Source organism: Heptranchias perlo, chromosome 1 (genome assembly GCF_035084215.1).
Source record: "Heptranchias perlo isolate sHepPer1 chromosome 1, sHepPer1.hap1, whole genome shotgun sequence".
NCBI lineage: Eukaryota > Metazoa > Chordata > Chondrichthyes > Hexanchiformes > Hexanchidae > Heptranchias > Heptranchias perlo.
Genome location: NC_090325.1, coordinates 194,875,633 through 194,903,283, shown reverse-complemented (window position 1 = coordinate 194,903,283; position 27,651 = coordinate 194,875,633). Strand labels below are relative to the sequence as shown.

General features: G+C 45.3%; 1 protein-coding gene across 1 annotated transcript; it reads right to left on the bottom strand.

The window, feature by feature from the left end:
* Positions 1-1,683: 1,683 nt before the first annotated feature.
* On the bottom strand, positions 1,684-27,651 carry LOC137305975 (proepiregulin-like). The gene is made up of 5 exons (XM_067974994.1): positions 27,063-27,651; positions 11,766-11,852; positions 8,462-8,585; positions 6,749-6,895; positions 1,684-4,547 (listed from the first exon to the last, which is right to left on the bottom strand). The coding sequence occupies exons 1-5, from the start codon at positions 27,100-27,102 to the stop codon at positions 4,406-4,408; spliced, it is 540 nt and encodes a 179-aa protein (XP_067831095.1). The 5' UTR covers positions 27,103-27,651; the 3' UTR covers positions 1,684-4,405.

The window sequence follows — 27,651 nt, the reverse complement described above, 5'->3', positions numbered from 1 at the left end:
CTGCACATATGTGATGCATGTCCTGTGGCTGCAGCACAGGTAGTGGCAGGTTGAGTGAGGCTGACTGTGAAAGAGATGCATCAGAGGGTGAGTATGAGACAGAGCCATGAGATTGTATGAGGATTGGGTTGAGTGGTAGTGGTGGGATGAGTACTGGCGAGGTGAGTAAGTGCAGGTAAGATAAGGATGAGCTTTGAGTGGGTGTGAGGAGTGATGTGATAGAGTAGTGTTGGCAGTGCAGAAGGAGGTGTGGGGTGGGGCGGTGATGTGGCAGACAGAGTGTAGGGGAATGAGTAAGTGTACTCACTTTGGCTGACCTACTTAGGTCATTGCAGCACCTCCTGCACTGTATGCAGGTGCGTGATATGTTGGCGGTGCTGGTGACCTCCTCTGCCACCTCGAGCCAGGCCTCCGTGGTGGCAGAGGCAGGCCACTTCCTCCCGTCCCCTGGGGAGAAGATCTCTGTCCTCCCCCTCCTCCTCACCCCATCCAGTAAGACCTGGAGTGAGGCATCATTAAGCCTGGGAGCAGCCTTTCCCCTGGGCTGCTCCATGCTGAAATTTTGCCTATTTTCTGCAGCATCAGTCAGTGGAGGACTGCCCCTTTAAATAGGGCTCCTCCAGCTGACAGCCTATGATGCGGCTGCGCAGTCCGCCCGCCGCGCAGCTTTCCAGCGCGAAACCCGGAAGCAAAGGTAAGTACCTTCAATCAGGCTGCGATCGCGTGGGGAGCACCCCAAATTCACTGGGCGCGTTACCCACGTGCCCAGTCGACCCCCCGCTGCGAACCCACCTCCCTCCTAAAATCGAGGCCCAAGAGATGAATTCACATTTGGTTTGTGAAGTGCGACACAAAGATTTCTCAGTGTCACGTGACATCCGCTATAATTGTTGCCACATATTTCTTGGTGTAGAAGAATGGACAGCCATAAATTTTCTGAATCCCTCCCTCCTGATTGACCCTAAATATTTTCAGCCCAGTTGCTTTGGCATGTTGAAATCCATTAATTTCCCTATCAGTACATCCATTTTTATATTTATAACAAATACTATATGACATCATATTTGATCTTTGATCCTGATCAGCCAACTGGGGAGCTGCAGTACAAACACATATTACATAGAATTTACAGCACAGAAACAGGCCATTCGGCTCCATACAAGCCTCCTCCCTCCCTACTCCATCTCACCCTATCAGCATATCCTTCTATTCCTTTCTCCCTCCTGTGTTTATCCAGCTTCCCCTTAAATGTATCTATACTATTCGCCTCAACTACTCCTTGTGGGAGCGAGTTCCATATTCTCACCACTCTCTGGGTAAAGAAGTTTCTCCTGAATTCCCTATTGGATTTATTAGTGACTATCTTATATTTATGACCCCTAGTTCTGGACTCCCCCACAAGTGGAAACATCTTCTCTACGTCTACCCTATCGAACCCCTTCATAATTTTAAAGACCCTCTATCAGGTCACCCCTCATCCTTCTCTTTTCTAGAGAGAAGAGCCCCAGCCTGTTCAGTCTATCCTGATAGTTAGAACCTCTCAGTTCCGGTATCATTGAATCAGACCTTCTGTAGTAGTTCTATCCACAACCAATCTATTCTGTATATTGCGCTAAATGCCATCTGCGATTATGCTCATTATTGAGACACCAGCATGCACGCTGTTTATAATAAATTTATTTATTGACTAACACTTTTCAACTGAGAAATGCAAATACAGAAATGTTGTAAGAAAAGAAAGCTAAAAACCTTTACATCGATTGATTCCATATTTATAACTGTAATACAAACAGTTTCAAGCTGCCGTTCCATACAATGCACGACGCTGGGTGTTTCACAATAAATTAGGTAGCAATCATTTTGGTTGCATAGACACCACAGCCCTTAATATTTAACTAACAATACTTTTTCATAGAAGTGACAGCATTTCACCAAGTGACCGTTTGGTGTGTTTTTGTGTTTGTTGTTAAGATTGGGGGTGCGGATGTGCTCCACATGAAATGTGAAAGTTAAATTATTTACACGTTATTATAAAATTGATCCGTTCTTGCGCAAGCCATAAGACTCACACAGTAACAGCTGGTCTCTGAAAGGGGCAATGGAGGCAGGACTGTCACTGTGTTGTTTCTTCCAGTTCTAGCCGCTTCATCCTCCCCTGGCATTTTTACTAAACATCGAACATTGCCCAGTGAGTACAAGGAAATGGTACAGGTTCACTTGGGGCTTCCATTGCTTTATCAAGGCAACGCAGTCTAAAGGAAAGTCTCACGCAGAAATGACTGCGCTCTTAGTCAAGTCACTCTTAGTCAGGACTAAACATCCCACAATATTGGGTATAACTCTCAATCTGCAAACATGAAAACCAACAGGAGTCTCAGAATAGAATGTGCTTAATTTGGTTATTTCTTTTACGTGCCTGGATTAACACTTTACTGTAGTTTGATGAGATGATAAATAGCTAAAGATTTTAACTATATACCATCAAAATACAAGAAAGTATTTGTTGGGCAAGGATTATGGAACCAAGGCGGGTAGATGGAGTTAAGATACAGATCAGCCATGATCTAATTGAATGGCGGAACAGGCTCGAGGGGCTGAATGGCCTCCTCCTGTTCCTGTGTTCCTAAGTTAATGAAAAGTGTAGGGGGAATAAACAAATTACACACATTCCAGGTTTTTGTTCCCCAACTCATGTAACTCCTAGATTGCTTTTGATCCTAAGCATTTTCAAATGAAGAATGTTGCTGCCAAGTTGAGACAGTGGGTCCAGGATTGAAATCAGGACCGTTGAGAGGGATGGCATTGGGATCAGGAAAGAAATGGAAATTAACGAATGTATTTACTGCGGGCTCTGTGGCGCCAACTTGCTTGATTTTGAACTTTTAAATAATTGTGCGCTATCAACCCAGCCTCTGAACAGGGTAAGTTGACGGGCACGGGACAGTCTGTGAGGATAGAAGACACGCCCACAAAATCTGTCAGGAGGAGAAGTCCCGCCCACAAGCGGGCAAGCAGACTTCATTCATTTAAAGTTAGTATTCTGGAAGTCATTGTAAATAAAAATTTTAATTTTTTTTAAATAAAAAGACAAAGAAACAATCGAATTAAATTAAACAGACAGAAGGGAAAAGTTAAAAAAAATTAATTTTCAAACTTTTTTTAATGATCAAAAACTATTAAAATAAGAAGTAATACGAGTCTCCACATTTTTTAATTTAATTTTTAGTTGCTTCGCCGTCATTAAGACTAACCATGCTTTTAAAACTTAGATTAGACCTGCTTTTTAAGCGAACCTTTTGGCGGCGTGATTAGTTACTTTCCAGCTGGGCGGATGAGCAAGTTTGCGATTTTTTCCCAGGGGTTTCTACGATTGCAGCGTGCGACGGCCCTTTAATTCGCAGCTGTCAAATCAACGGGAGAAAGTTCACGGTTTCCACGTTTTAGTGCGCGTGTGCAAACGCGGGAATTCGCTCCTTCGATTCGCCATTAAAAACGGAGAGCGCCGTTGAGCTCCTCGGTCATTTCGGGAGCAGGTTCTGCCCCGACGATCGAAAGGGAAACCCTTCAACTGCAACTGTTCCCGTTCCTTCCTGGGGCCTGTCAAAGAAACATTGCCCTCTACTGGAGTCTAAATCTATGACAAAGACAACTTGTTTATCCATTATGTGCATAGCCTAATAGAATATATTAGATAAATATATTGCTATAAATAAATATTTTACATGAATTTGCAGTGAAATAAGTTAGTCTGCTTAAAGGAGATGATAAGTCTTCTCACTTTCAATTCATATTATTATCTAAGTCGTTTAACTCCAAACACAAAGCACTCACACCTTGTACTCTGAAAATGTTTCTCCAGAAAGATTTTTCAAAATTAGCTTGAACAATAAAATATTTATGCATTCAATGCATTTTTTGATGATTGATGGATCACTCCAGCACTTCAGACCAATTCCAGTCTAAACAGGAGGGGGGGGGAAGACGGGGGGGGAAATCTCCCAGTGTTTCTGCTCCTTATTGAAGTCCAATAACTCACGTTAGAAGTGCAATTATATGGACATTGGGTGACGACAGGAATGGCCTCAGCTTGACCTTCACCTCCACCCCCCACCCCGTTGAAGATTCCCTGCCCACATCCAACATAAAGCTTCACGCATGAATACCAGCCACTTGGATAAGGTGCGTTATCCATGGAGATGTGCCCCAGTCAGGAGTCAGCGTCTTCAGGAAAGATGGGGAAGAGACAAAATTATCCAGAAAGAAACGTTTTTCTCAGTAAATAGGGCACTTTGCCCATTAGATATGTAGCACTGATGCATCTGTAGCTGAAGGCGGCCCATAATACTACCATCACTATCGTCCTTTAGTGGATTTACTTTCAATATTTTGAAATTGATGGCTGTGTTTAGCAGTAAAGAATGTTCTGAAATTTGGTGTTCGGAGGTGATGTATTCAAGCCCATGAAAGACTCTTTGCATTCAGTTTTCGCTGGATTTTTTTCAACAACTATGTACTGTGGTTGATTTTTGGATTTGTTCATCCTGCACCTGTAAAATTAAAAAAATATATACAGCGTTACATATCCAGTAAGGACATTGTGCACACAAATAATACATGCTGTTCGTGTCTTTGGGTTAAAAAAAACATATTGCATTGTTTTCATAGAGATGGAATTTGAAAGGAAGTTATGGTAAAACTTTACAGATCACTGGTTAAACCTCGCAGAATCATAGAAAGGTTACAGCACGGAAGGAGGCCATTCGGCCCATCGAGTCCGCACCGGCTCTATTCAAGAGCACTCCAGCTAGTCCCACTCCCCCACCCTTTCCCCGTAGCCCTGCAGATTTTTTCCTTTTAAGTACTTATCCAGTTCCCTTTTGAAGGCCATGATTGAATCTGCCTCCACCACCCCCTCGGGCAGTGCATTCCAGATCCTAACCACTCGCTGTGTAAAAAAGCTTTTCCTCATGTCACCTTTGTTTCTTTTGCCAATCACCTTAAATCTGTGACCTCTGGTCCTTGACCCTTCCGCCAATGGGAACAGTTTCTCTCTATCTACTCTGTCTAGACCCTTCATGATTTTGAATACCTCTATCAAATCTCCTCGCAACCGTCTCTGTTCCAAGAAGAACAATCCCAGCTTCTCCAGTCTATCCACGTAACTGAAGTCCCTCATCCCTGGAGTCATTCTAGTAAAATTCTAGTAAGCCTCAGCTGCAGTATTGTGTCCAATTCTGAGCACCACACTTTAGGAAGGATGTCAAGGCCTTAGGGAGGGTGCAGAGAAGATTTACTAGAATGGTACCAGGGATGAAGGACTTCAGTTATGTGGAGAGACCGGAGAGGCTGGGATTTTTCTCCATAGAGCAGAGAAGGTTAAGGGGAGATTTAATAGAGGTGGAATACAAAGGGGAGGAAGTTAAGCTTCAGTTGTGTACAGCTTTGATCAGACTCCATCTGCTAAGGAGAATCAAGAACAAGGGGACATAATCTTAAAATTAGAGCTAGACCATTCAGGAGTGAAATCAGGAAGCACTTTTTCACACAAAGGGTAGTAAAAGTCTGGAAGGCTCTCCCCGAAAAGATTGTGGATGCTGAGGGACAATTGGAGCTTTAAAGACTGAGATCGATACATTTTTGTTAGGGAATCGTATCAAGGAATATTGAGCAGATGTGGGTAAATGGAGTTGAGGTACAGATCAGCCAGGATCTAATTGAATGACAGAGCAGGCTCGAGGAGCTGACTGGCCTCCTTCTATTCTTAATATTCCTATGTTCACAGACCAAGTATAAAGTTTCAATCAGTCTTCCCTTTGAATTATATTTAACTTGAAGTGCAAATACTAACAGACACTAATAGATGTTCTGATTTTTTTTTAAATTCTTGGGATGTGGGTGTCACTGGCGAGGCCGGCATTTATTGCCCATCCCTAATTGCCCTTGAGAAGGTGGTGGTGAGCCGCCTTCTTGAACCGCTGCAGTCCGTGTGGTGAAGGTTCTCCCACAGCGCTGTTAGGAAGTGAGTTCCAGGATTTTGACCCAGCGACGATGAAGGAACGGCGATATATTTCCAAGTCGGGATGGTGTGTGACTTGGAGGGGAACGTGCGGGTGGTGTTGTTCATGTGCACCTGCTGCCCTTGTCTCTCTAGGCGGTAGAGGTCGCGGGTTTGGGATCTATGAAGCAACAGCATTAAGAGTAGTCTCTTTCTAAAACCCCTGGCCCGTGAAATTCAAACAAGACAAACCAGTGAGTAAGAAACATAAGCCCCAAAATAACTGGATTTGTGGGCCAGACTGACTGGGTGTATGTGCGATATATGACCCACAAGCTGTAATTAGGACACCCCTGCCTAAATCTAGGGGCCATAAATATAAGATAATCACCAATAAATCCAATAGGGAATTCAGGAGAAACTTCTTTACCCAGAGAGTGGTTAGAATGCGGAACTTGCCACCACGCGGAGTGGTTGAGGCGAATAGTATAGATGCTTTTAAGGGGTAGCTAAAGAAGAAAATGAGGGAGAAAGGAATAGAAGGATATGCTGACAGGATGAGGTGAAGAGGGGAGGGAGGAGGCTCGTGTGGAGCATAAACACCGGCATAGACCTCTTGGTCTGAATGGCCTGTTTCTGTGGAGTAAATTCTATGTAATTCTGTGTATTGCTACAATTATTCTGTTTGCAATATCAAACAAAACAAGGCACAGATACGTTCTGGTTTTCGAAGACTGCACAAAATGAATATACCTCCTGTAGATCAAGTAAGAGGCGATCAGCAGACCCACGAAAACAAGGAACGTCACAGCCACTGTCAGCGCCACATCCTCCTCACTCATTGGTTGCTGTACCAGTTCAAAGTGCATACATCTGGCACCGCTGAAACCTTTTTTGCACCTGAAGAAGGTAAATGTGGAATTAATCAAAGGTGGGCACACCTGTCGCACGAACACAACAGACACCCTTTGGCTCCATCAGTAGGAACCAAGGCAGGTAGATGGAGTTAAGATACAGATCAGCCATGATCTAAATTGAATGGTGGAACAGGCTTGAGGGGCTGAATGGCCTGCTCCTGTTCCTATGTACTAGGTGGTTGTGGCCTCAAGGTGGAGAGGCCATCTGAATAATGAACGATTTCATGGACATAACAGCGTGATTAAAATAAATAAGAGGACTCTCAGTGGTGATAGTTTAGTGAGGTAGTGGGTTAGACTTTTAGCTGTGGCAAGGAATGGCAAATTACGACGGTAATAGTTACGATGCATCACTCCTGGCGTGGAACCTTACTGGGTGGCGTGGAGGTCGCAAATAGGGTCACAACACAAGAAGGGTCGATTCTGCAACCCATGCTTTTATCGATCAAGGATCTGCACTGGGAGCCTCACATCACAAAACTTGCCCTTTGGTAATTTTCCACCCAACTGAAAGGATTTCCATCATGCAACAGTCCCTCAGTGGGGAGGTACTTTCTCGTCTATGATTAAACAGTCCCGAGCACTGCCTTAACTAGCCATAATCTAATAAACATCTTACATCTGCGTACTTCCTATCCACAGAACTTTATTTCCTGTTGTCACGTTTTTGTCACACTTTTGGATCAACTTTTTGCCATTATCAGTTCCGATGTCCACATTTATAATGGGCACTGCCTATGTAAACTTGTTCTGCTGCAATTACAACCTCCCACCATTGGTGACGCTGTAGTACCTCCATTTTTATGAATTCTCTGCTTGAAAGTACAAGAGACTCCAAGATGCTCCAACCAACTCTACTTCTTTGCTTCCCAAGTTGCTGTCAAGTTTAGATATTTAGCTATAAATAATGACATAAAATCAGAGAGTGTTATGTAAAAATAAGAACAGAATGTATGAATGATGTCTGCACTCCCTGGTCCAATTAACCCCCATCCTGTACCCTACTTCACCCGATGGCTATACTTGGTCTCGACTCCCTCTGTGCATTGCCACAGGGTATCGTCGAGTGTTTCTTAATGAACACCGAGGCTGCTGTGAACTGTTTGCGTGGGACAGAAGAATAACAGGTGTTGCGGACGTAGAAATCACCGATCGTGAATGCTGCCCCCCTGTGCCAAGACCACTTGGGCGAGCATAAAAATAGCGCGCGTAGGAATGCAAGCCTCAATTTTAACCTAACCCGCCTGGCGGATGCCCGTTTTACACCTGGCCCGATTTTACTCTCCGTTGACTTCAATAGCGAATAAAATTGGACTGGGCGTCAAACCGGGCTCTGGCTCGAACCTGCCCCCATCCTGATGGGCGGGTTAGGTAATCGGGGGGGGGGGGGGGCTGTAATTTTGAACCTAAAGAAATGTAGGTAAACTTTCCCATTTAGAATTTCTACCCTCCTTGCGTGTATTTAAGGCAACTGCACACAAACTTTTATGCCAGTCCACTAAATGCCGTGAGACTTTTGACAACTTAAGTGCAATTCATTCCTTCCTACCTGCAGTAGTGTAAATTTTCATGTGCGATATACACACAGTCTCCATGAAGACAATAGCCTTCTATTGACGCAGGACACTTTGATCTTCTCATTTCTGCTGCCTTGGGCATTACAACAGGAGTATCTGTTTGGAAAAGAACAGAGATTAACAGGGTAGGAAAGGACTTTGAAATGGTACATCCGAAATATTTCAAATTACGTTACAGACGAAAGACATTTATATAAATGATCAGTCAAGGGCACCAGCATCGTTAAACCCCCAGTATACTTTATCTAGGGCATTTATTCCCCCTACCCCCCTGTTGGCCAGGGAATGCAAAAACTACTGAGTTTATTCCGAATTACTAACACTCAGGCAAAAGTAACTTTTGAACTGAAGTAACCTGGAGTTCAGTCACTGGTCTGGGCTGGCCAGAACCGGTTTGAATTAGCTACGCTTCTAAGAGACAAAGGGGATGTGCTGAGACACCAGTCCTCATTTAGAAAAGGAGTAATGAGGTGATGCTACCTAACCCCTTGGAACAGAGCCAATCAGGGGATGACACCGACCGCTCGAGCAAACCTCAACCAACAGGAGAAAGACAACACAGCTCGAAGAGATAAGACTTGGAATAAGAATGAAGAATTGCAGGCTTGGTGCCAGTGCGAGACTCCGGAGACTAACCATCGCGGAAGCGGAAGACCCTACATCAGGGACGTGGAGACGACGTCAAGAGAGAGAAAACGGAACGCCTGGCCAGCGTCAGCTCTCCTTTCCGGGTAATATAATATCCTTTCTATTCTGTGACCACTCAGGGAGTGTCAGAGAAACCTAGTGGGTGTGCGTTTAAATCCTAGTTTGGGTATAAAACTGTATAACCTGCTGTAAACTGCATGCCTATATCTAACCAGACATATAAGCTATATGTACATAATCTAACAACGTTAATAAAGCGAATTGAGAATTAAGAGAGAATTGACTCTTCTCCTCTTTGTACTAAGCCAATAACCGTAACCGGTGACCTCCGGTCAACACCCCCCCCCACTCTAATAAAACATTACAGTGATGTAATTCAGGGAAGGAATGATGGAGTCAGAGGTAATGTAGAGAATGTTACAGTGAGAGACCAGTGTACTGGGGAAGTGCTGAAAGAACCAACATGGCTATGACCTTAATGCTGTTCTCCTGAAACTGGCCTGCTCTCTCTCTTGGACTATACGGAAATACAGCCAGGGAAAGTGGGAGCAGCAGACTCAAAGTGCAACACATGGAGTGTGTCTCTCATCACAGCAAGGACATTTCTTCTCAGTCTTTGGTCCTTTCCTTCCCTCATCTCCTGACGGCCCTGCCTCATGCCGGGGTACAGATCCACAGGCGCTGGCAACAACAACTTGCATTTATATAGCGCCTTTAACGTAATAAAACAGCCCAAGACACTTGGGACCTAAGCACCTTTGGATATCTCACCCAATTGGCCATTTGTCATGTGTGGGCATAAGCGTTGAAAATAAGCAGACCGTGCAAGGTCAATGGAGAGTGTTCAAGAGCAGGAACCCTGGCCAATCATTTTTCCTAGCCCAACGCCTTGGGACATTTTACTATGTTTAAGGCACTATGCAAGTGCAAGTTGTTGTTGTTACCCGAGGGTTACTGAGGTATCCCTCCATTACTCCTCCATCCCTGGAGGATGTTACAAAGATACTCCCTATCTCTATAACCCCCTACAACCCTCCGACATCTCTGTGTTCCTCCAATTCTGGCTTCTTGAGCATTCCCGATTTTCAATGGCGGCCGTGCCTTCAGCTGCCTAGGCCCTAAGCTCTGGAATTCCCTCCCTAAACCTCTCTACCTCTCTCTCCTTTAAGATGCTCCTTAAAACCTACCCCTTTGACCAAGCTTTTGGTCACCTGTCCTAATATCTCCTCACGTACCTTGGTGTCAAATTTTGTCTGATAATCCCTCCTGTGAAACGACTTGGGACATTTTACTATGTTAAATGCGCTGTATAAATGCAAGCTGTTGTTGATGATGATGATGACTGAGAACATGACTGAAAGTAGGATTCTTCTGGCCTATATGGGTCAATAGTACGTAGTGAGCACAGCTCAAGGAAAATAAATTTTGGAGACGATTGCTAACTATTCTTGTTTGGCAAAGCCTGAAGTTTATAAAATACTTTTGAAGAGGAGAAATGGGTTTGGATTGTGTCAGGTTTCACCCTCACTCAGAATGAGTGACCATGTCCTGTACAATGCCTTTGTTGCACAGCAAGGTTCACCTGCCTTGGCGCTGTTATACTCCCACCCTACTGACGAGGCAGAAAGATAGAAAGAAGTGGAAAATTATCAAATACATTTCGGTTCAAAAAAATAAGAGACCGGCCGGTGAGGCTCTCAAGAGAGACAAGCCAGAGAGATAAGCCAGAGAGATAGTCCAATGAGGCAGGGCAGACAAGTTGTCCAATGAGGCAGGGCAGACAAGTTGTCCAATGAGGCAGGGCAGACAAGTTGTCCAATGAGGCAGGGCAGACAAGTTGTCCAATGAGGCAGGGCAGACAAGTTGTCCAATGAGGCAGGGCAGACAAGTTGTCCAATGAGGCAGGGCAGACAAGTTGTCCAATGAGGCAGGGCAGACAAGTTGTCCAATGAGGCAGGGCAGAAAGGATGTCCAATGAAAGCCTGAATAGCCCTGTCTAGAAAGATGGTTTGTGATGTGACCAGTTGCAAAATGCTTTCAGACACTAGATTGATTCCTAGAATGAGAGTGTTGTCCTTTGAGGAGAGGTTGAGTAGAATGGGCCTATACTCTCTGGAGTTTAGAAGAATGAGAGGTGATCTCATTGAAACATATAAGATTCTGAGGGGGTTTGACAGGGTAGATGCTGAGAGGCTGTTTCCCCTGGCTGGAGAGTCTAGAACCAGGGGGCAGAGTCTCAGGATAAGGGGTTGGATATTTAGAACTGAGATGAGGAGGAATTTCTTCACTCAGAGGGTCATGAATATTTGGAATTCTCTACCCCAGAGGGCTGTGGATGCTCAGTTGTCGAGTATATTCAAGACTGAGATCGATAGATTTTTGGACTCTAAGGGAATCAAGGGAGATGTGGATCGGGCAGGAAAGTGGAGTTGGGGTTGAAGATCAGCCATGATCTGATTGAATGGCGGAGCAGGCTCGAGGGGCCGAATGGACCTACTCCTGCTCCTATTTCTTATGTTCTTATATTTTTTTCCAAAGGGATTCTTCGATCAGAAGAAACTGTAGGAAATGAATGAGGAAAAGAAATTCAGCACAGCATAAATGTGTGATGGAATACATATGTTTTACCTGTGGTGTTGCATTCACTGTTCTGCTGTCCGGGGACACAGCGAGGGACTATCGTTGTGCTTTCACTGATGTAATACAGGCAACATTCTGTGGACAAAAGGGACAAAATTGGTGATACGGTCAATTTACAAGAAACAACTTATCTTGACATTGTACCTGATTATGTCCTTAGAATATCCCAAAGCACTTCACTCAAAATCAAAGTATCTTACAGCACCGAAGGAGGCCATTCAGCCCATCGTGTCTGTGCCGGCTCTTTGAAAGAGTTATCCAATTCGTTCCACTCCCCTGCTCTTTCCCCAAAGCCCTTCAATTATCTCCTTTTCAACTACATATCCAAATCCTTTTTGAAAGTTTTAATTGAATCTGCTTCCACCGCCCTTTCAGGCAGCGCATTCCAGATCATAACAACTCGCTGAATAAAAAAATTTCTCCTCCTCTCCCCTCTGGTTCTTTTGCCAATTACCTTAAATCTGTGTCCTCTGGTTACCGACCCTCCTGCCACTGGAAACAGTTTCTCCTTATTTACTCTATCAAAACCCTTCATGATTTTGAACACCTCTATTAAATCTCCCCTTAACCTTCTCTACTCTAAGGAGAACAATCCCAGCTTCTCCAGTCTCTCTACGTAACTGAAGTCCCTCATCCCTGGTACCATTCTAGTAAATCTCCTCTGCACCCTCTCCAAGGGCCTTGACATCCTTCCTAAAGTGTGGTGCCCAGAATTGGACACAAAACTCCAGCAGGGGCCTAACCAGTGATTCATAAAGGTTTAGCATAACTTCCTTGATGAACTTTTTTTTTTGAAGTGCAGTGACCCTTGTTTTTGCTAGGTAAACATAGCAGCCAATTCGTACCCAGCACTATCTCACAAACAGGGAATGAGATGAACGATCACTTAATCTGTTTTTAAGAGGTGTTTGTTGAGGGAAGAATGTTGGCCAGCAAACCAGGAGAGCTTTCTACTTTTCTTGGAACAGTGCCACGGGATCTTGTACATCTGCCTTGAACAGGCAGACGGGACAATGCAGAAGTCCCTCAGTACAGCAGTGAAGTGTTCGCCCACATTATGTGCTCACAAAAAATGGGGCTTCAATCCATGACCTAAAAAGTGATATTGCCAGGACTGTGATGAACCGACACCATGAGATACCTATAACAATAACTTGCATTTATACAGCGCCTTTCACATTGTAAAACGTCCCCGAGGCGCTTCACAGGAGCGATTATCAGACAAAATTTGACCCCGAGCCACATAAGGAGATATTGGGACAGGTGACCAAAAGCTTGGTCAAAGAGGTAGGTTTTAAGGAGCGTCTTAAAAGGAGGAGAGAGAGGGTTAGAGAGACGGAGAGGTTTAGGGAGGGAATTCCAGAGCTCAGGACCTAGGCAGCTGAAGGCACGGCCGCCGATGGTGGAGCGATTAAAATCGGAGATGCGCAAGAGGCCAGAATTGGAGGAACGCAGAGACCTCGGAGGGTTGTAGGGCTGGAGGAGGTTACAGAGATAGGGAGGGGCGAGGCCATCGAGGGATTTGAAAACTAGGATAAAAAAACCTACAATAAGAATGATGACTAGAAACAATAGCAATCTAAAAGAATGAGGTCTCGATTTTGGGACTGCAAAAAAAGTAAGTAGATCCGGTGCAGGTACGATGGGCCGAATGGCCTCCCTCAGTGCTGTATGATTCTATGTTCATTATGATGTGTTTCACCTCATTTTTAGCCTTGCACAGTTTGTTATCGTCCAATGCTCTGCTTTTTAAGAATCGGCCGGATGACTTAATTCAATATTTTAATCATAAATTGAAGTCTCATGCTGTGTATCAATGTCCTTCTTTGAACATAGAAAATAGGAGCAGGAGTAGGCCATTCGGCCCTTCGAGCCTGCTCCGCCATTCAATATGATCATGGCTGATCCTCTATCTCAATACCATATTCCCGTTCTCTCCCCGTACCCCTTGATGCCTTTTGTGTCTAGAAATCTATCTAGCTCCTTCTTAAATATATTCAGTGACTTGGCCTCCACGGCCTTCTGTGGTAGAGAATTCCACAGGTTCACCACCCTCTGAGTGAAGAAATTTCTCCTCATCTCAGTCCTAAATGTCCTACCCCGTATCCTGAGACTGTGACCCCTCGTTCTGGACCCCCCCCCCAGCCAGGGGAAACATCCTCCCTGCATCCAGTCTGTCTGGCCCTGTCAGAATTTTATATGTTTCAATGAGATCCCCTCTCATTCTTGTAAGCAGTGAACAATATTGATAAGTTCTTTCACTGCACTACAGAATGTCAAACTGTGGGAAGGGTTGAATTTCTCTGGGTATAATTTTCTCGATGGATAGTATTTCTGAAGTCAAGTATTAGAGGTGTAAAAGGGGAGTAAAAATTTGTTTCAAAGGTCTCGAAAGGTTGTTAGTGTTCATAATGTTGAAAGGTAATGTAAAGAGTTTCATAATAAAAGGCAAAAAAGTATCAAAAATATAATTAAAAGAAAGAACTTTCATTTATATACCTTTCAGGACGTCCCAAAGCACTTTACAACCAATGAAGAACTTTTTGAAGTGTAGTCACTGATGTTATGCAATGAAATGTGGCAGCCAATTGGTGCACAGCAAGCTCCCAAAAACAGCAGTGTGATAATGACCAGATAATCTGTTTTTTTTAGTGATGTCGGTTGAGGAATAAATATCGGCCCCTGGACACCGGGGAGAACTCCCCCGCACTTCTTTGGGACCTGTGAGGGCAGACAGGGCCTCTGTTTATTGTCTCATCCAAAAAGACAGCACCTCCGACAGTGCAGCACTGGGAGTGTCACCTAGATTTTAGGTTCTGGAGTGGGGCTTGAACCCAGTCTTTGCTACCCACTGAGCCACAGCGGACACTCTGGTGATAATTCAATAGCAGCGGTATTTATTGAAAAAACTTGATCCTCTGGGAACTACTTTAAGACTTTGTGCTACCAAATAAATATTTATACCCTCAACGAAATGGACTTCTGGCACGTTTTGCATCTGCATCCAAAATGATGAGCCAATGGCGTTGGTTTAAGTTACTGATTCTTCCTTCCTCATACATCTGGTCGGGAACCAGTGTGACATAAATTGGATTTTCCTCTACGTGCTGGAGGAGGGTCAGGGCTGGCACTTTCACTTGTTGCCCCCGACCCCACAGTGACCCCGACCCACGATCCTGGATTGGGGCCCGATCATCGACGCTGGTGCTGGTTTCCAACAGGAATCACCCCCCCACTTCCCCCACCGTCACCAAAACAGAGCTCGCCACGTCCGAGGACAGAAATACGAGACGCCCACTGCTGCAGCAGACAAGTCTCAATAACGCAGCGGGCTGGTAACCCCCAAACGGAATACCCGTCCTCACCTCTTTGTAAGGTGTGACTTCAAAAACGAGCAGCGGTCAAAAATGATAAAGAGGAGGTACCATCGGGAAAAATAAAAATGCAAAGGCAGGCCCTAAACTCTGGAACTCCCTCCCTAAACTTCTCCACCTCTCCACCTCTCTCTCCAACTTTAAGATGTCCTTAAAACCCAACTTTTTGACCAAGCTTTTGGTCGCCTGTCCTAATATCTCCTTATGTGGCTCGGTGTCAAATTTTGTCTGATAATCGCTCCTGTGAAGTGCCTGGGGGACGTTTTATTATGTTAAAGGCGCTATATAAATGCAAGTTGTTGGATGACGGACCAGACAAACCAACACAGCGCATGGAGCAAAATGCAGAAGGACATACATAAAAAACACACCAATAATATGCCACCGTTTCAGAGGCCTACTCGAGCAGACCCGGCTGTCTGACTCCCCCTTCACCTGGCTTTTATGAGCAAGAGGGCAGGAGGTGTGGGTGGAGTTCGCCTAGGGGTTGCCAACCCTCCAGGATTGCCCTGGAGTCTCCAGGAATTGAAGATCGGTCTCCTGGACACCGCTGCCAGCGGAAACCCAGGGAGAAAAGTCCTCGGGACATCAAAAAAAAATTGTGCGCTTTTTAACAAAATTTTCTTTGAACACGTTCCCATTTTAGTTGTAAGAAAAAACACATTGGAGATGGGGGAAAAGGGCTGTTTGACTGAAGTTGAGAATCATTCAGTCGGGTAACGAAGAGTCCGTTCACTTCTCAGTTGGCCGTGGGAAGGCGGGGCACCCCGAGGATGGACGTGTTGGGAGGACAATGGTGGGGGAGGCGGGGCAGTGGGAGATCATGTGACAAAACCCCCAGGAATATGTCCAACCAGAGTTGGCAACCCAAAGTTTGCCGGAACACATTAAGGTCAGCAAGGGACCATTAATTGGGTAGTAGGGTGGGAGGGGTTACTATTTAAGCCATAATTGCCAGTAGCAAGGCTTCAGCTTTGGACCTGAAGTTGCCAGTCAGAAAAATCACACAGTTTGCAAATCAGTCAGGTCAGGGCAGTTTTATGACCCACGCCCATACTGCCATCTACATGATGGAAGTAAGGTTTGAACGTTACTAAATAATGTGAATGCCACTGGCCACAATCCACAATGCTAACGCTGCTTGGAGATGCATACAAGCTGTTTGCTGCTGATTTATTTGTAGTCAGCCGCGGCTGTGTGGGTAGCACTCGCTCACCTCTGGGTCAGAAGGCCGTGGGTCCCACTCCAGGGACTTGAGCACAAAATCAATGGCTGACGCTCCTAGTGCAGTACTGAGGGAGTGCTGCACTGTTGGAGGTGCCGTCTTTTGGTTGAGATGGTAAAACCAACACCCCCGTCCGCCCTCTCAGGGGGATGTGAAAGGTCCCACGGCTCTATTCGAAGAGGAGCAGGGGAGTTCTCCCCGGTGTCCTGGGTCAACCTTTATCCCTTAACCAACATCACTAAAAGCAGATTATCTGGTCGTTATCACACTGCTGTTTGTGGGATCTTGCTGTGCACAAATTGGCTGCCGCGCTTCCTACATTACAACAGTGACTACACTTTAAATGTACCTCATTGGCTGTGAAGCGTTTTGGGACGTCCTGAGGTTGTGAAAGGCGCTGTAGAAATGTAAGTCATTCTTTTTCTTTTACTGGCCTCCGGATGGGCGTGAGTGGGCTAAACTGGTGAGGGGGGAGGCAGTCAGCCTGGGCCACGGATTATGTGCTCAAGCCCCCTGAATCGGTGGCGAGCTCGCTTAGCTCGATCCTTGCCTGTTTGGAACATAGGAATAGTAGGAGGCCATTCAGCCCCTCGAGCCTGTTCTGCCATTTAATTAGATCAGGGCTGATCTGTATCTTAACTCCATTTACCCGCCTTGGTCCCATAACCCTTAATACCCTTACCCAACAAAAATCTGTCAATCTCAGTTTTGACATCTTCAAACCCCCAGCATCTATTGCTTCTTCGGGGGGAACAGAGTTCCAGATTTCCACTCCCCTTTGTGTGAAGAAGTGCTTCCTGATATCACCCCTGAACGGCCTGGCTCTAATTTTAAGGTTAGACCCCAAAGATCTAAGGTTTTTGCAGTGGGTCCCTGTGTTGGAGTTAAGATGAGTGTCCAGTACGGATTTGTTGAAGGAAAATCATGTTTGACTAACTTGATTGAGTTCTTTGATGAAGTAACGGAGAGGGTTGATGAGGGGAGTGCGGTTGATGATGTGTATATGGACTATCAAAAGGCATTTGATAAAGTATCACATAATAGACTTGTTAGAAAAATCAAATCCCATGGGATTAAAGCACACGGCAGATGAAATGTAACGTACAGACGTGTGGAGTGATACAATTTGGTAGGAAGAACGAGGAGAGGCAATATATACTAAATGGTACAATCTTAAACAGAGTGCAGGAACAGAGAGACCTGGGGGTATATGTACACAAATCTTTGAAGGTAGCAGGTCAAGTTGAGAAGGCCGTTAAAAAAGCATTTGGGATCCTTGGCTTTATTGATAGAGGCATAGGGGGGAAAATTGGATAGGGCCTGTTTTTGGGGGAGGGTCGCACAATCCGCTATTACCCCGCGCCCGATGGGCCCTGCGCAGGCAGGACGAGACTGAGGACTCAACTGCAATCTGCGTTGGAAATCAGCGTTGAACTAAGATTCGATGCAATTCGCACTTCCCACCAGCAGGGGGCGCCCCAATCTCTTAAAGACAGTCTGTCTGTTAGAAATCTCTTAAAGGGAGCTGGTGCCTGTTATTTGCTGAAAATAACAGTCTGCTGTCTGCACGGAGATCAGACATCGCACACGTAAAGCACAGAATCTGGTCCCATCCCTATTTTTACACACCGATGAGTTATGTTAAAGCATTGAATAAAGGTTGTGCGCCACTAAATCCCACATCCTCCAATCTGCACACCAGACCTCACCAATCTGCCGATCTGAGTTGGTACCAGGCCTGCGAGAGTGCGTGCACCAAGGTTCTCTGCTGATGCACTACAGACCTTGGCCCAAGAGGTGGACAGAAGGAGGGACATCCTATATCCGCAGGGGAGGGGGGGCAAGAGGCCCTCCAGACATATACTCAAAAGACAGTGGGAGGCAGCGGAGGACAAAGTCAATGCCAGGCTCATAGCACCATGAACATGGGTGCAGTGCAGGAAGAAGTTCAATGCGTTGACACGAGTGGTCAAGGTGAGTGAGGTCAACTGTCAAGTGGTGTCTCCAACCAACTGCACCACACACTACACCCCCATCACCCACACAACAATAAACTCTTTCCATCAGTACTCAACTCTTCCAACCAGATGCTTCCTCTCACCCTTACACATTAACACTGTTGCAAGCCGCCCATCCACAATTCACAGGCCACACACACTGGCAGCTATTCAACCATGAAAGGCACATCACCCAGACACACGTCCTGTTTTCTTGCAGGAGAAGATGGCGCATATCAAGAGGCAGCAAGTGGCAGTGGCATTTAGCCCCTCGAGCCTGTTCCGCCATTCAATGAGATCATGGTGGACCTGTGACCTAACTCCATATACCCGTCTTAGCCCCATATCCCTTAATACCCTTGGTTCACAGTAATCTCAGATTTAACATTCACAAGTGAGCTAGCATCAACTTTCCTTCAGCAGAAGAGCGTTCCAAACATCTCCCACCCTTTGCGTGTGGAAGCATTTCCTAACTTCACTCCTGCACGTCCTGGCTCTAAATGTTAGGCTATGTCCCCGCGTCCTAGTATTGAAGTTTAGGAGACCTCCAAAAACAGTCACAAGTGTATCGGCAGCCAGAAGCAATAATCCAGCCACTAAACTGTAAATCCTGCATGGTCCCTTTAAATAACACTGGTGGGGGGGTCCTCCAGGCACTCTAAGACACGTTCAGATGGTCGGGGTTAAGACTGTGCGTTGAGTTGAGCGTTAAGTCCCAAAATGGTGTCTATCGCTTTAAATCAGCGTTGCACACTGATTGAAGCCATTTTCTCCCTACTTTACATGATTCCAGCGTTCGTTATCTGCGCCTGCGCTAACTCCTATACCAAGATGGCGTCCGGCGCACGTCACGCCGGAAATGTGCATGCACATCCAAGACGCCATCTTGGGTGTTGGAGAGGCCGTGTAGCGCCGAAACAATGGGCGTTACACGGCCCAATTTAGCACCCATAGAGTACTAAAGCACGGAAGTTATGCTAAACCTTTATAAAACACTGGTTGGGCCTCAGCTGGAGTATCGTGTCCAATTCTGGGCATCACATTTTAGGAAGGTTATCAAGGCCTTCGAGAGGGTGCAGAAGAGATTTACCAGAATGGTACCAGGGATGAGGGACTTCAGTGATGTGGAAAGACTGGAGAAACTGGGGTTGTTCTCCTCAGAGCAGAGAAGGTTAAGAGGGGATGTGATAGAGGTGTTCAAAATCATGAACGGTTTAGTTAGAGGGAATAAGGAAGAACTGTTTCCAGTGACAGAAGGGTCGGTAACCAGAGGACACAGATTTAAGGTGATCGGCAAAAGAACCAGAGGGGGAGATGAGGAAACATTTTTTTACCCAGCGAGTTGTGATGATCTGGAATGCGCTGCCTGAAAGGGCGGTGGAAGCAGATTCACTAATAACTTTCAAAAGGGAATTGGATAAATACTTGAAGGGAAAACATTTGCCGGGCTACGGGGAAAGAGCAGGGGGAGTGGGACTAATTGGATAGATCTTTCAAAGAGCCGGCACAGGCACGATGGGCTGAATGGCCTCCTCCTGTGCTGCATCACTCTATGATACTCTGAGTAGAACCATCGAGAAAATTCTGGGACTGTGTGTTTTTCTGATCGTTAAATCGTGGAAAATTTACGCACAGCAGGTGCTCAGATTTCTGATACGCACCGCTGCCGGGCTAGGGCTCCCCGTGAGCAGTGTGCACTCCGAGATCCTTCGCTCCACCATTGGCGGCCGTGCCTTCAGCTGCCACGGCCCTAAGCTCTGGAATTCCCTCCCTAAACCTCTCCGCCTCCCTCTCCTCCTTTAAGACGCTCCTTAAAACCTACCTCTTTGACCAAGTTCCTGTCCTAATGTCTCCTTGTGTGGCTCGGTGTCAAATTTTGTCTGATTAACACTCCTGTGAAGCGTCTTGGGATGTTTTACTATGTTGAAGGCGCTGTATAAATGCAGGTTGTTGCCAGAAAATTACACCTCACGTGAGTGCAGGTTTGGGTCCAGCTCTGGTGCCTGTAGAGTTGAAGAGCCTGGCAGAACTCACTATGCGAAGACTGGCCATTCAAACAAGAGACCTGGGAAAGCCATAGAACACTAACCCAGCACGTGACTTCAAGAGACAAGGAGTGATAAAAATATAATTAAGATCTTCTACTGTTGCATAGAATTACATAGAATGTACAGTACAGAAACAGGCCATTTGGCCCAACTTGTCTCTGCCAACATTTATGCTCCACAAAAGCTTCCTCCCACCCCTACTTCATCCCACCCTTCAATTCCTTTCTCCCTCGTGTGTTTATCTAGCTTCTCCTTAAATGCTATTCAAAAGGATATTATTTCCTGTAACACCCAAAATTAAAGACTTAATTCACGGCATAATCCCCCTTTTGGCTGTAGAAAATAATTTGCTGCCAAGTATGCTTACATTTATTGTTTTTTTAATAATTGACGTTCAATGGCTCATTTTTGGTTCAACCCTAAATCATCTCGCTCCTTTGTTGAAGCCTGCAAATAGTTTAGCAAGGGTGAGGCCCTGCATTCCTTTTACACCTCACAGCAGGGAAAAGGTGCATTTTTTTTTAAAGAAGTGAGCTGAATACACACAGCAACTAGGTTATTATATACAGTGAGTGCGGCCTTTGAAACCCTCATAAAAGCTGGGAGTTTCACTTTGGAACTTTAGCTAGTAATATCCTGCTCAGGTATGTACAGGTACATACTCTTCCTTTGGAAGGTTTCATTTAGAATCATCATAGAATCATACAGCACAGAAGGAGGCTATTCGGCCCATCGTGCCTGTGCTGGCTCTTTGAAAGAGCTATCCTATTAGTCCCACTCCCCCTGCGCTGTCCCCCATAGCCCTGCAATTTTTTCCTTTTCAAATATTTATCCAATTCCCTTTTGAAAGTTATTATTGAATCTGCTTCCACCGCCCTTTCAGGCAGCGCATTCCAGATCATAACAACTCGCAGCATAAAAAAAATTCTCCTCATCTCCCCTCTGGTTCTTTTTGCCAATTACCTTAAATCTGTGTCCTCTGGTTACCGACCCTTCTGCCACTGGAAACAGTTTCTCCTTATTTACTCTAGCAAAACCCTTCATGATTTTGAACACCTCGATTAAATCTACCCTTAACTTTTTCTGCTCTAAGGAGATCAACCCCAGCTTCTCCAGTCTCTCCACATAACCAAAGTGGTGGGAGAAGCTTCACCACACGGACTGCAGCGGTTCAAGAAGGCGGCTCACCACCACCTTCTCAAGGGCAATTAGGGATGGGCAATGAATGCCGGCCTCGCCAGCGACGCCCACATCCCATGAACGAATAAAAAAAAAGTCCCTCATCCCTGGTACCATTCTAGTAAATCTCCTCTGCACCTACTCCAAGGCCTCGAGATCCTTCCTGAATTGCGGTGTCCAGAATTGAACACAATGCCCCAGCTGAGGCCTAACCAGTGATTCATAAAGGTTTAGCATTTTGGGTTAATTTAAACAGGTCCTCAGGCTGCTAACGGATGGAAGACCTTCCCTTTCTTCTAAGTTCCTTTGACTTCAACATAAGTAATCAAATGAACTGTGGAGGTGGGATAGTGGGGCTGAACATTGGAACATTAAACCTCAGTAGCACTGAATGGAACAACCTAAGTTAGAACTTACTCTCAATTCCTGCTACGAGCCACAATGAGGGATGCTGAGTGCAAGATGCATTTAAGGGGAAGCTGGATAAACACATGAGGGAGAAAGGAATAAAAGGATATGCTGATAGGGTGCGATGAAGTAGGGAGGGAGGATCAACACCAGCATAGACCAGTTGGGCCGAATGGCCTGTTTCTGTGCTGTAAATTCTGTGTAATTTTATGTGGATCTTCCAGCACAGGGGGAGGGAGAATAGATGCCAGGCTAATCCAACCTTAGTGCAACTCACACATACCAGCCGTCCAAAGGGGCCATTGAAGGAGATCTTGGAACGGGCTACCTCCCTACTCTCTAGGTGAACGTAGAATGAAAATGGGGGAAATAGCCGCCTGCAAGATGAATAATTTGAACCGGGCGATGCTGGTTGAATGCTGTTGTAAGGTGCTTTATCTAATCTGGTTGACCTGTGGCACTCTAGTTGGGAGTTGAGAAGTTCTGTCAGGCCATCCCACTTTTAGTACAGCAGTGCCCACTTAAAACATTCAAGGATATTAAGGATTGAAATTGGAGAGTTGCAGTTGGGTGCAGCCCCCATTGTCTGTTCATTGCAGATTGCTACAAGGGAAGGCAGAATGGCTGCCTTGGCTCAGCTGGTAGCACCCTTGCCTCTGGGTCAGAAGGTCGCGGGTTCATAGTCCCACTCCAGAGACTTGAGCACAAAATCTAGGCTGACACTCCCAGTACAGTACTGAGGGAGTGCTACACTGTTGGAGGTGCCGTCTTTCAGATGAGATGTCTGCCCTCTCAGGAGGATGTAGAAGTTCCCGCAGCACTATCTGAACAAGAGCTATGGAGTTCCCTCAGTGTCCTGGCCAACATTTATCCTTCAATCAACACTTAGAACAGATTATCTGGTCATTTATTTCTTTGCTGTTTATTGGACCTTACTGTGCGCAAATTGGCTGTTGCGTTTCCTACATTACTACAGTGACTACACTTCAAAAAGTACTTCATTGCATTATTTTTCCTTTAGTACGCGCCAGTTGGGGAGGGAGGGAAATCATCCAGGTCCTACACGGAGCAAGCCAACAATTGAAGGATGGGGAATAGGGCGATCTGGGGTGGGGGGGGCATGCATGGGCCGGACTATTTTTGTGGGGCCAGGGCAGCATTCCTGCTCCTCCTGGCCACCCCACAATAACCAAAACTTTGTTCAGGTCGTTTTTTGTGCAGTCCCTTTAAGAATCACAGGTTAGGCCACTCACGTTGGTACAAATGGAGGGAGCGCATGCATTGCAATCAAGGTCCCATGTACATCATAGGACCCTAATTTGCAAATTAAAGGCGGGCTCCAGCCTGAAACAGGCAGACGTTCTATTCTGGCCGTCCTTCCTAGCCCAGCAACAACAACTTGCATTTATAGAGCGCCTTTAATGTACTAAAACGTCCCAAGGAGCTTCACAGGAGCGATTATCAAACACAATTTGACCCCGAGCCACACAAGGAGATATTAGGACAGGTGATCAAAAGCTTGGTCAAAGAGGTAGGTTTTAAGGAGCGTCTTAAAGGAGGAGAGAGAGGTAGAGAGACGGAGAGGTTTAGGGAGGGAATTCCAGAGCTTAGGGCTTGGGTGGCTGAAGGCACGGCCGCCAATGGTGGGGCGATTAAAATCGGGGATGCACAAGAGGCCAGAGTTGGAGAATTTTTGGAGGGTTGTAGGGTTGGAGGAGTTACAGAGATAGGGAGGGGCAGTAACAGAAAACATAATTAAAACTATTCTAAGATGTAGGCTGGATGAGTTTCTCCACAGAGTGTTGCCCAATGCGTTAGCCACATGTGGTAAATTGGGAATCCAGATATGGTGAATTACATTTCTGATTAGTAAATTTTTAAAAATGTGTAGTTGGGTTTGTGATCTCAATACTCCAATGCACACAGAGTGTACAAGTAAACTTTAACCTTTTTGTGCATTTGTTGGTAAAATAGTACAACAAAAAGTAAAGTGTGCGAAAGTTTTTTTGATCATTGTGAGTGCATTACTTCCTTGGTTACTGCACGGTGGTCGATGTTTCAGTAAATATACACATGTGGAGTACTGTACTGTGCGAGCGTATGTAAGGCATTTTCTATTAGAATTAGAGCATGTGGCTAATACTTGACAATACAACGATCACTTAATAAGAAACGGTCAGCAGAGATTTAGAAGGAGAAGATTGACAAACCTCCTTCATCACAGGTAAAGTTGATAAGAGGACTTTCAAAAACTTTTGACAAAGTTCTACGTGAAAGTATTCCAATTAAACAAAAGATTACAGGAATCCAGAGTAGATCCTGGGACTGGATAAGAAGTAAGTTATCACAACTAGGAAACTGAGAGTTGCCGTGAGGGGGTTAAATCAAATGGGGGGAGGTACTGAGTGGCGTTCTGTACTTGGGGCCCCTATTGTTTCAATCTACATAAATGGCCAGAGCGTGAATATTGGGACATTCCAGGCCATTTAAATTGCCCATCGAGAATACAGCCAAAGATTTACAGAAGGATATAGATTGGGTTATGCAATTGAATGGACAAATGGCAATTGAAATTTAAAACACGAAAGACTTGTAATTAAATGTAAAGTAGTACACATTGTCGAATAAAGTGCGTCATAAGTCTACAATAAAACAAACTGAAATAGCACAGAGAGAGTTGGAAAAAGATTTGGGTATAATAGTGGACGTATCATTTCCAATGTCTAGGCAACGGCGAAAACAACTTAAGAAGCTAATAGAGTGCTGGAATGTATAGTACAGTACAGCAGGAGTCTAGAAGTGGTTATGCTAAGGTTTTATTGTGCACGGGTCAAACCACAGTTAGAATACGGTGTTCAATTCTGATCACCATGCCACAAGATGTTGCACAGACATTGGAGAGGGTACAGAGAAGAGCAACAGTGCTATACCTCAATGTAAATGGGATGGGCTATGAGGGAAGACAAGAAAAACTCAAACTTTATACTCTACAAGGAAGGTTACTAAGGGGAGAACTCATCAAGGTTTACAAAATGTTAAATACGATAAACCCAGTATATTACTTCAATCTAAGTGAGAAAAGGAGGACAGAGAGGATACTTTTAATTTAGTGAAAAGTACATAAGGAAGAAAGAACAAAATTATTTGCATTATTAAAGTGCCTTTTATGACCTCAGGATATCCTAAAGCACTTCACCGCCAATGAAGAGACTTTAGAACTGATTATTTTCACAGTAAATTTAATTTTGCCTTTTTCACAGATGGTTGTCCCTTCTGTCACCATTAATCCCCCTATATTAGCATTGTCAGCAAGTTTGAAAACCATACCTTTGGTTTAGAATGCAGATCACATGTCAATTGGAAATAACACCAGCAAAAATTGAAAATGCAGTTTAATGTTGAGACATCAACAACAAGAACTTAAATTTATATAGCGCCTTTCACGTAGTAAAATGTCTCAAGGCGCTTCACAGGAGCGATTATCAGACAAAAATTTGACACTGAGCCACAAAGATATTAGGGCAGGAATAGTTAGGTTTTAAGGAACGTCATAAAGGAGGGAAGAGAGGCGGAGAGGTTTAGGGAGGGAATTCCAGAGCTCAGGGCCTAGACAGTTGAAGGCACGGCCGCCAATGGTGGAGCAAAGGAAATCGGGGATGCGCAAGAGGCCAGAATTGGAGGAGCGCAGAGATCTCGGAGGGTTCAGTACTGAGGGAGTGTTGAACTGTTGGCCCCGTCTGCCCTCTCAGGTGGACTTAAAAGATCCCCTGGCACCATTTCGAAAAAGAGCAGGGGAGTTCTCCTCGGTGTCCTGGCCAATATTTATCCCTCAACCAACATCACTAAAAAAAACAGATTATCTGGTCGTTGTCATATTGCTGTTTGTGGGATCTTGCTGTGCACAAATTGGCTGCTGTGTTTGCTACATTACAACAGTGACTACACTTCAAAAAGTACTTCATTGGCTGTAAAGCGCTTTGGGACGTCCTGCAGTAGTGAAAGGCGCTATATAAATGAGCAAAGTAATGTCTGAACTATAGACTTAATTAAATATGCGGTGTAACTAAACAGCCGCTTACACAAATGACTGTAGGCATTACATGTTAACAGGGCGAATACATGTTTCCGTTTGTTTTGTGCCGTGTTGTGTCAAACAGTCGGATAACCTTTCCTTTAAAGCCCATGAAGTGTGGGATCACGTCTCCTACAGTAATCCTATCTAACCTTACATGATACCTTTGCATAAAAGACCCTCTTGTAGCCCCCCCATTAATTCCGCAGTATAGTTAGACAAGAAAAACATCATCAACAACCACAAAAAAAAAATCACACATCTTTTTAATAAAGAGGGGAGGAGGTCTACTCTGAACATTCCGTGTAGCGAAACCGTAAACACTTTGGGATAACATTTTTAGGGTTTAACGCTCCCGGTGCAGAACCTCACCCGGTGGGAGCGCTCATTCGGAATTCAGGCTCACGCCCGAGTTGCGCCATGCTTCCCCACACCCCCAACCCCACCCCACATCCCCCCTCCTTCCCCACACCCCCAACCCCACCCCACATCCCCCCTCCTTCCCCACACCCCCAACCCCACATCCCCAACCCCACATCCCCCCTCCTTCCCCACACCCCCAACCCCACCCCACATCCCCCCTCCTTCCCCACACCCCCAACCCCACCCCACACCCCCCTCCTTCCCCACACCCCCAACCCCACACCCCCAACCCCACCCCACATCCCCCCTCCTTCCCCACACCCCCAACCCCACATCCCCCCTCCCAACACCATTATCATCCACCCAAAAGTTTAAATGGATGGGAAAATTGTACGTACTGTGTCCACATTCCTGAGATCTTTGTCCGGGAGCGTCATTCCCTAAAAATTAACCCCCTTTACTTTTCAATGAATTGTGAAACTGGCCAAGGAAATTATTCCCTTTGAAAGGATTTTTTTTTTGTAGAGATGATCGATTTGAGGCTCGCGTTTACAGGTAAAATCAGCCCCCCCCCTTTTCACAATAGCTGATCGAAAGCATTCCTGATACTGAGACTTACCCATCAGAAGGATCAAGGTCGAATATCTGCTGCTGGCCATGGCTGAGAGAGGAGATGGACTTCAGTAAAACGCTGCTGGACACTGTCGTTCTCGGAGCGACCTGATGGATCCAGCAAACCTTTTTTTTTCCCACCTACTGAGTCTGGAGCAGTTTCTAAATTAGCTCATCCCAATCCAGTCGTAGGATTGGACAGGTATTTATACATGAGCAGTTCAAGCCGGAACTTGCAACATCGCTTCCAGAGAAAAATTATAATAAGAAGAATGATATTCATCCTTGTGCCAAACCCACCGCAATGGACATTGTTTATTTCCCTTCAAGTGATTGCCTGCAATGGATTTGACAAGGTCACTGGCGTGTCAAAACACATAACCCATCCCCAAACGAAGAGTGTGGGGGTTAGAGGGAAGGGAGAGTATGTTTTATTCATGGTCTTTGTTCCTGTTGTGAGGATCGAACCCTCAGGAGAAGGAGCTCTCACTGACTGGAGATTTTTAAATACCTGGCGCGACTCACTAGAAACCAATCAGTGATCCCTCTAGAACCCCGTTTGTGGCATTAAATCGAATATATCTTTAAAAAAAATC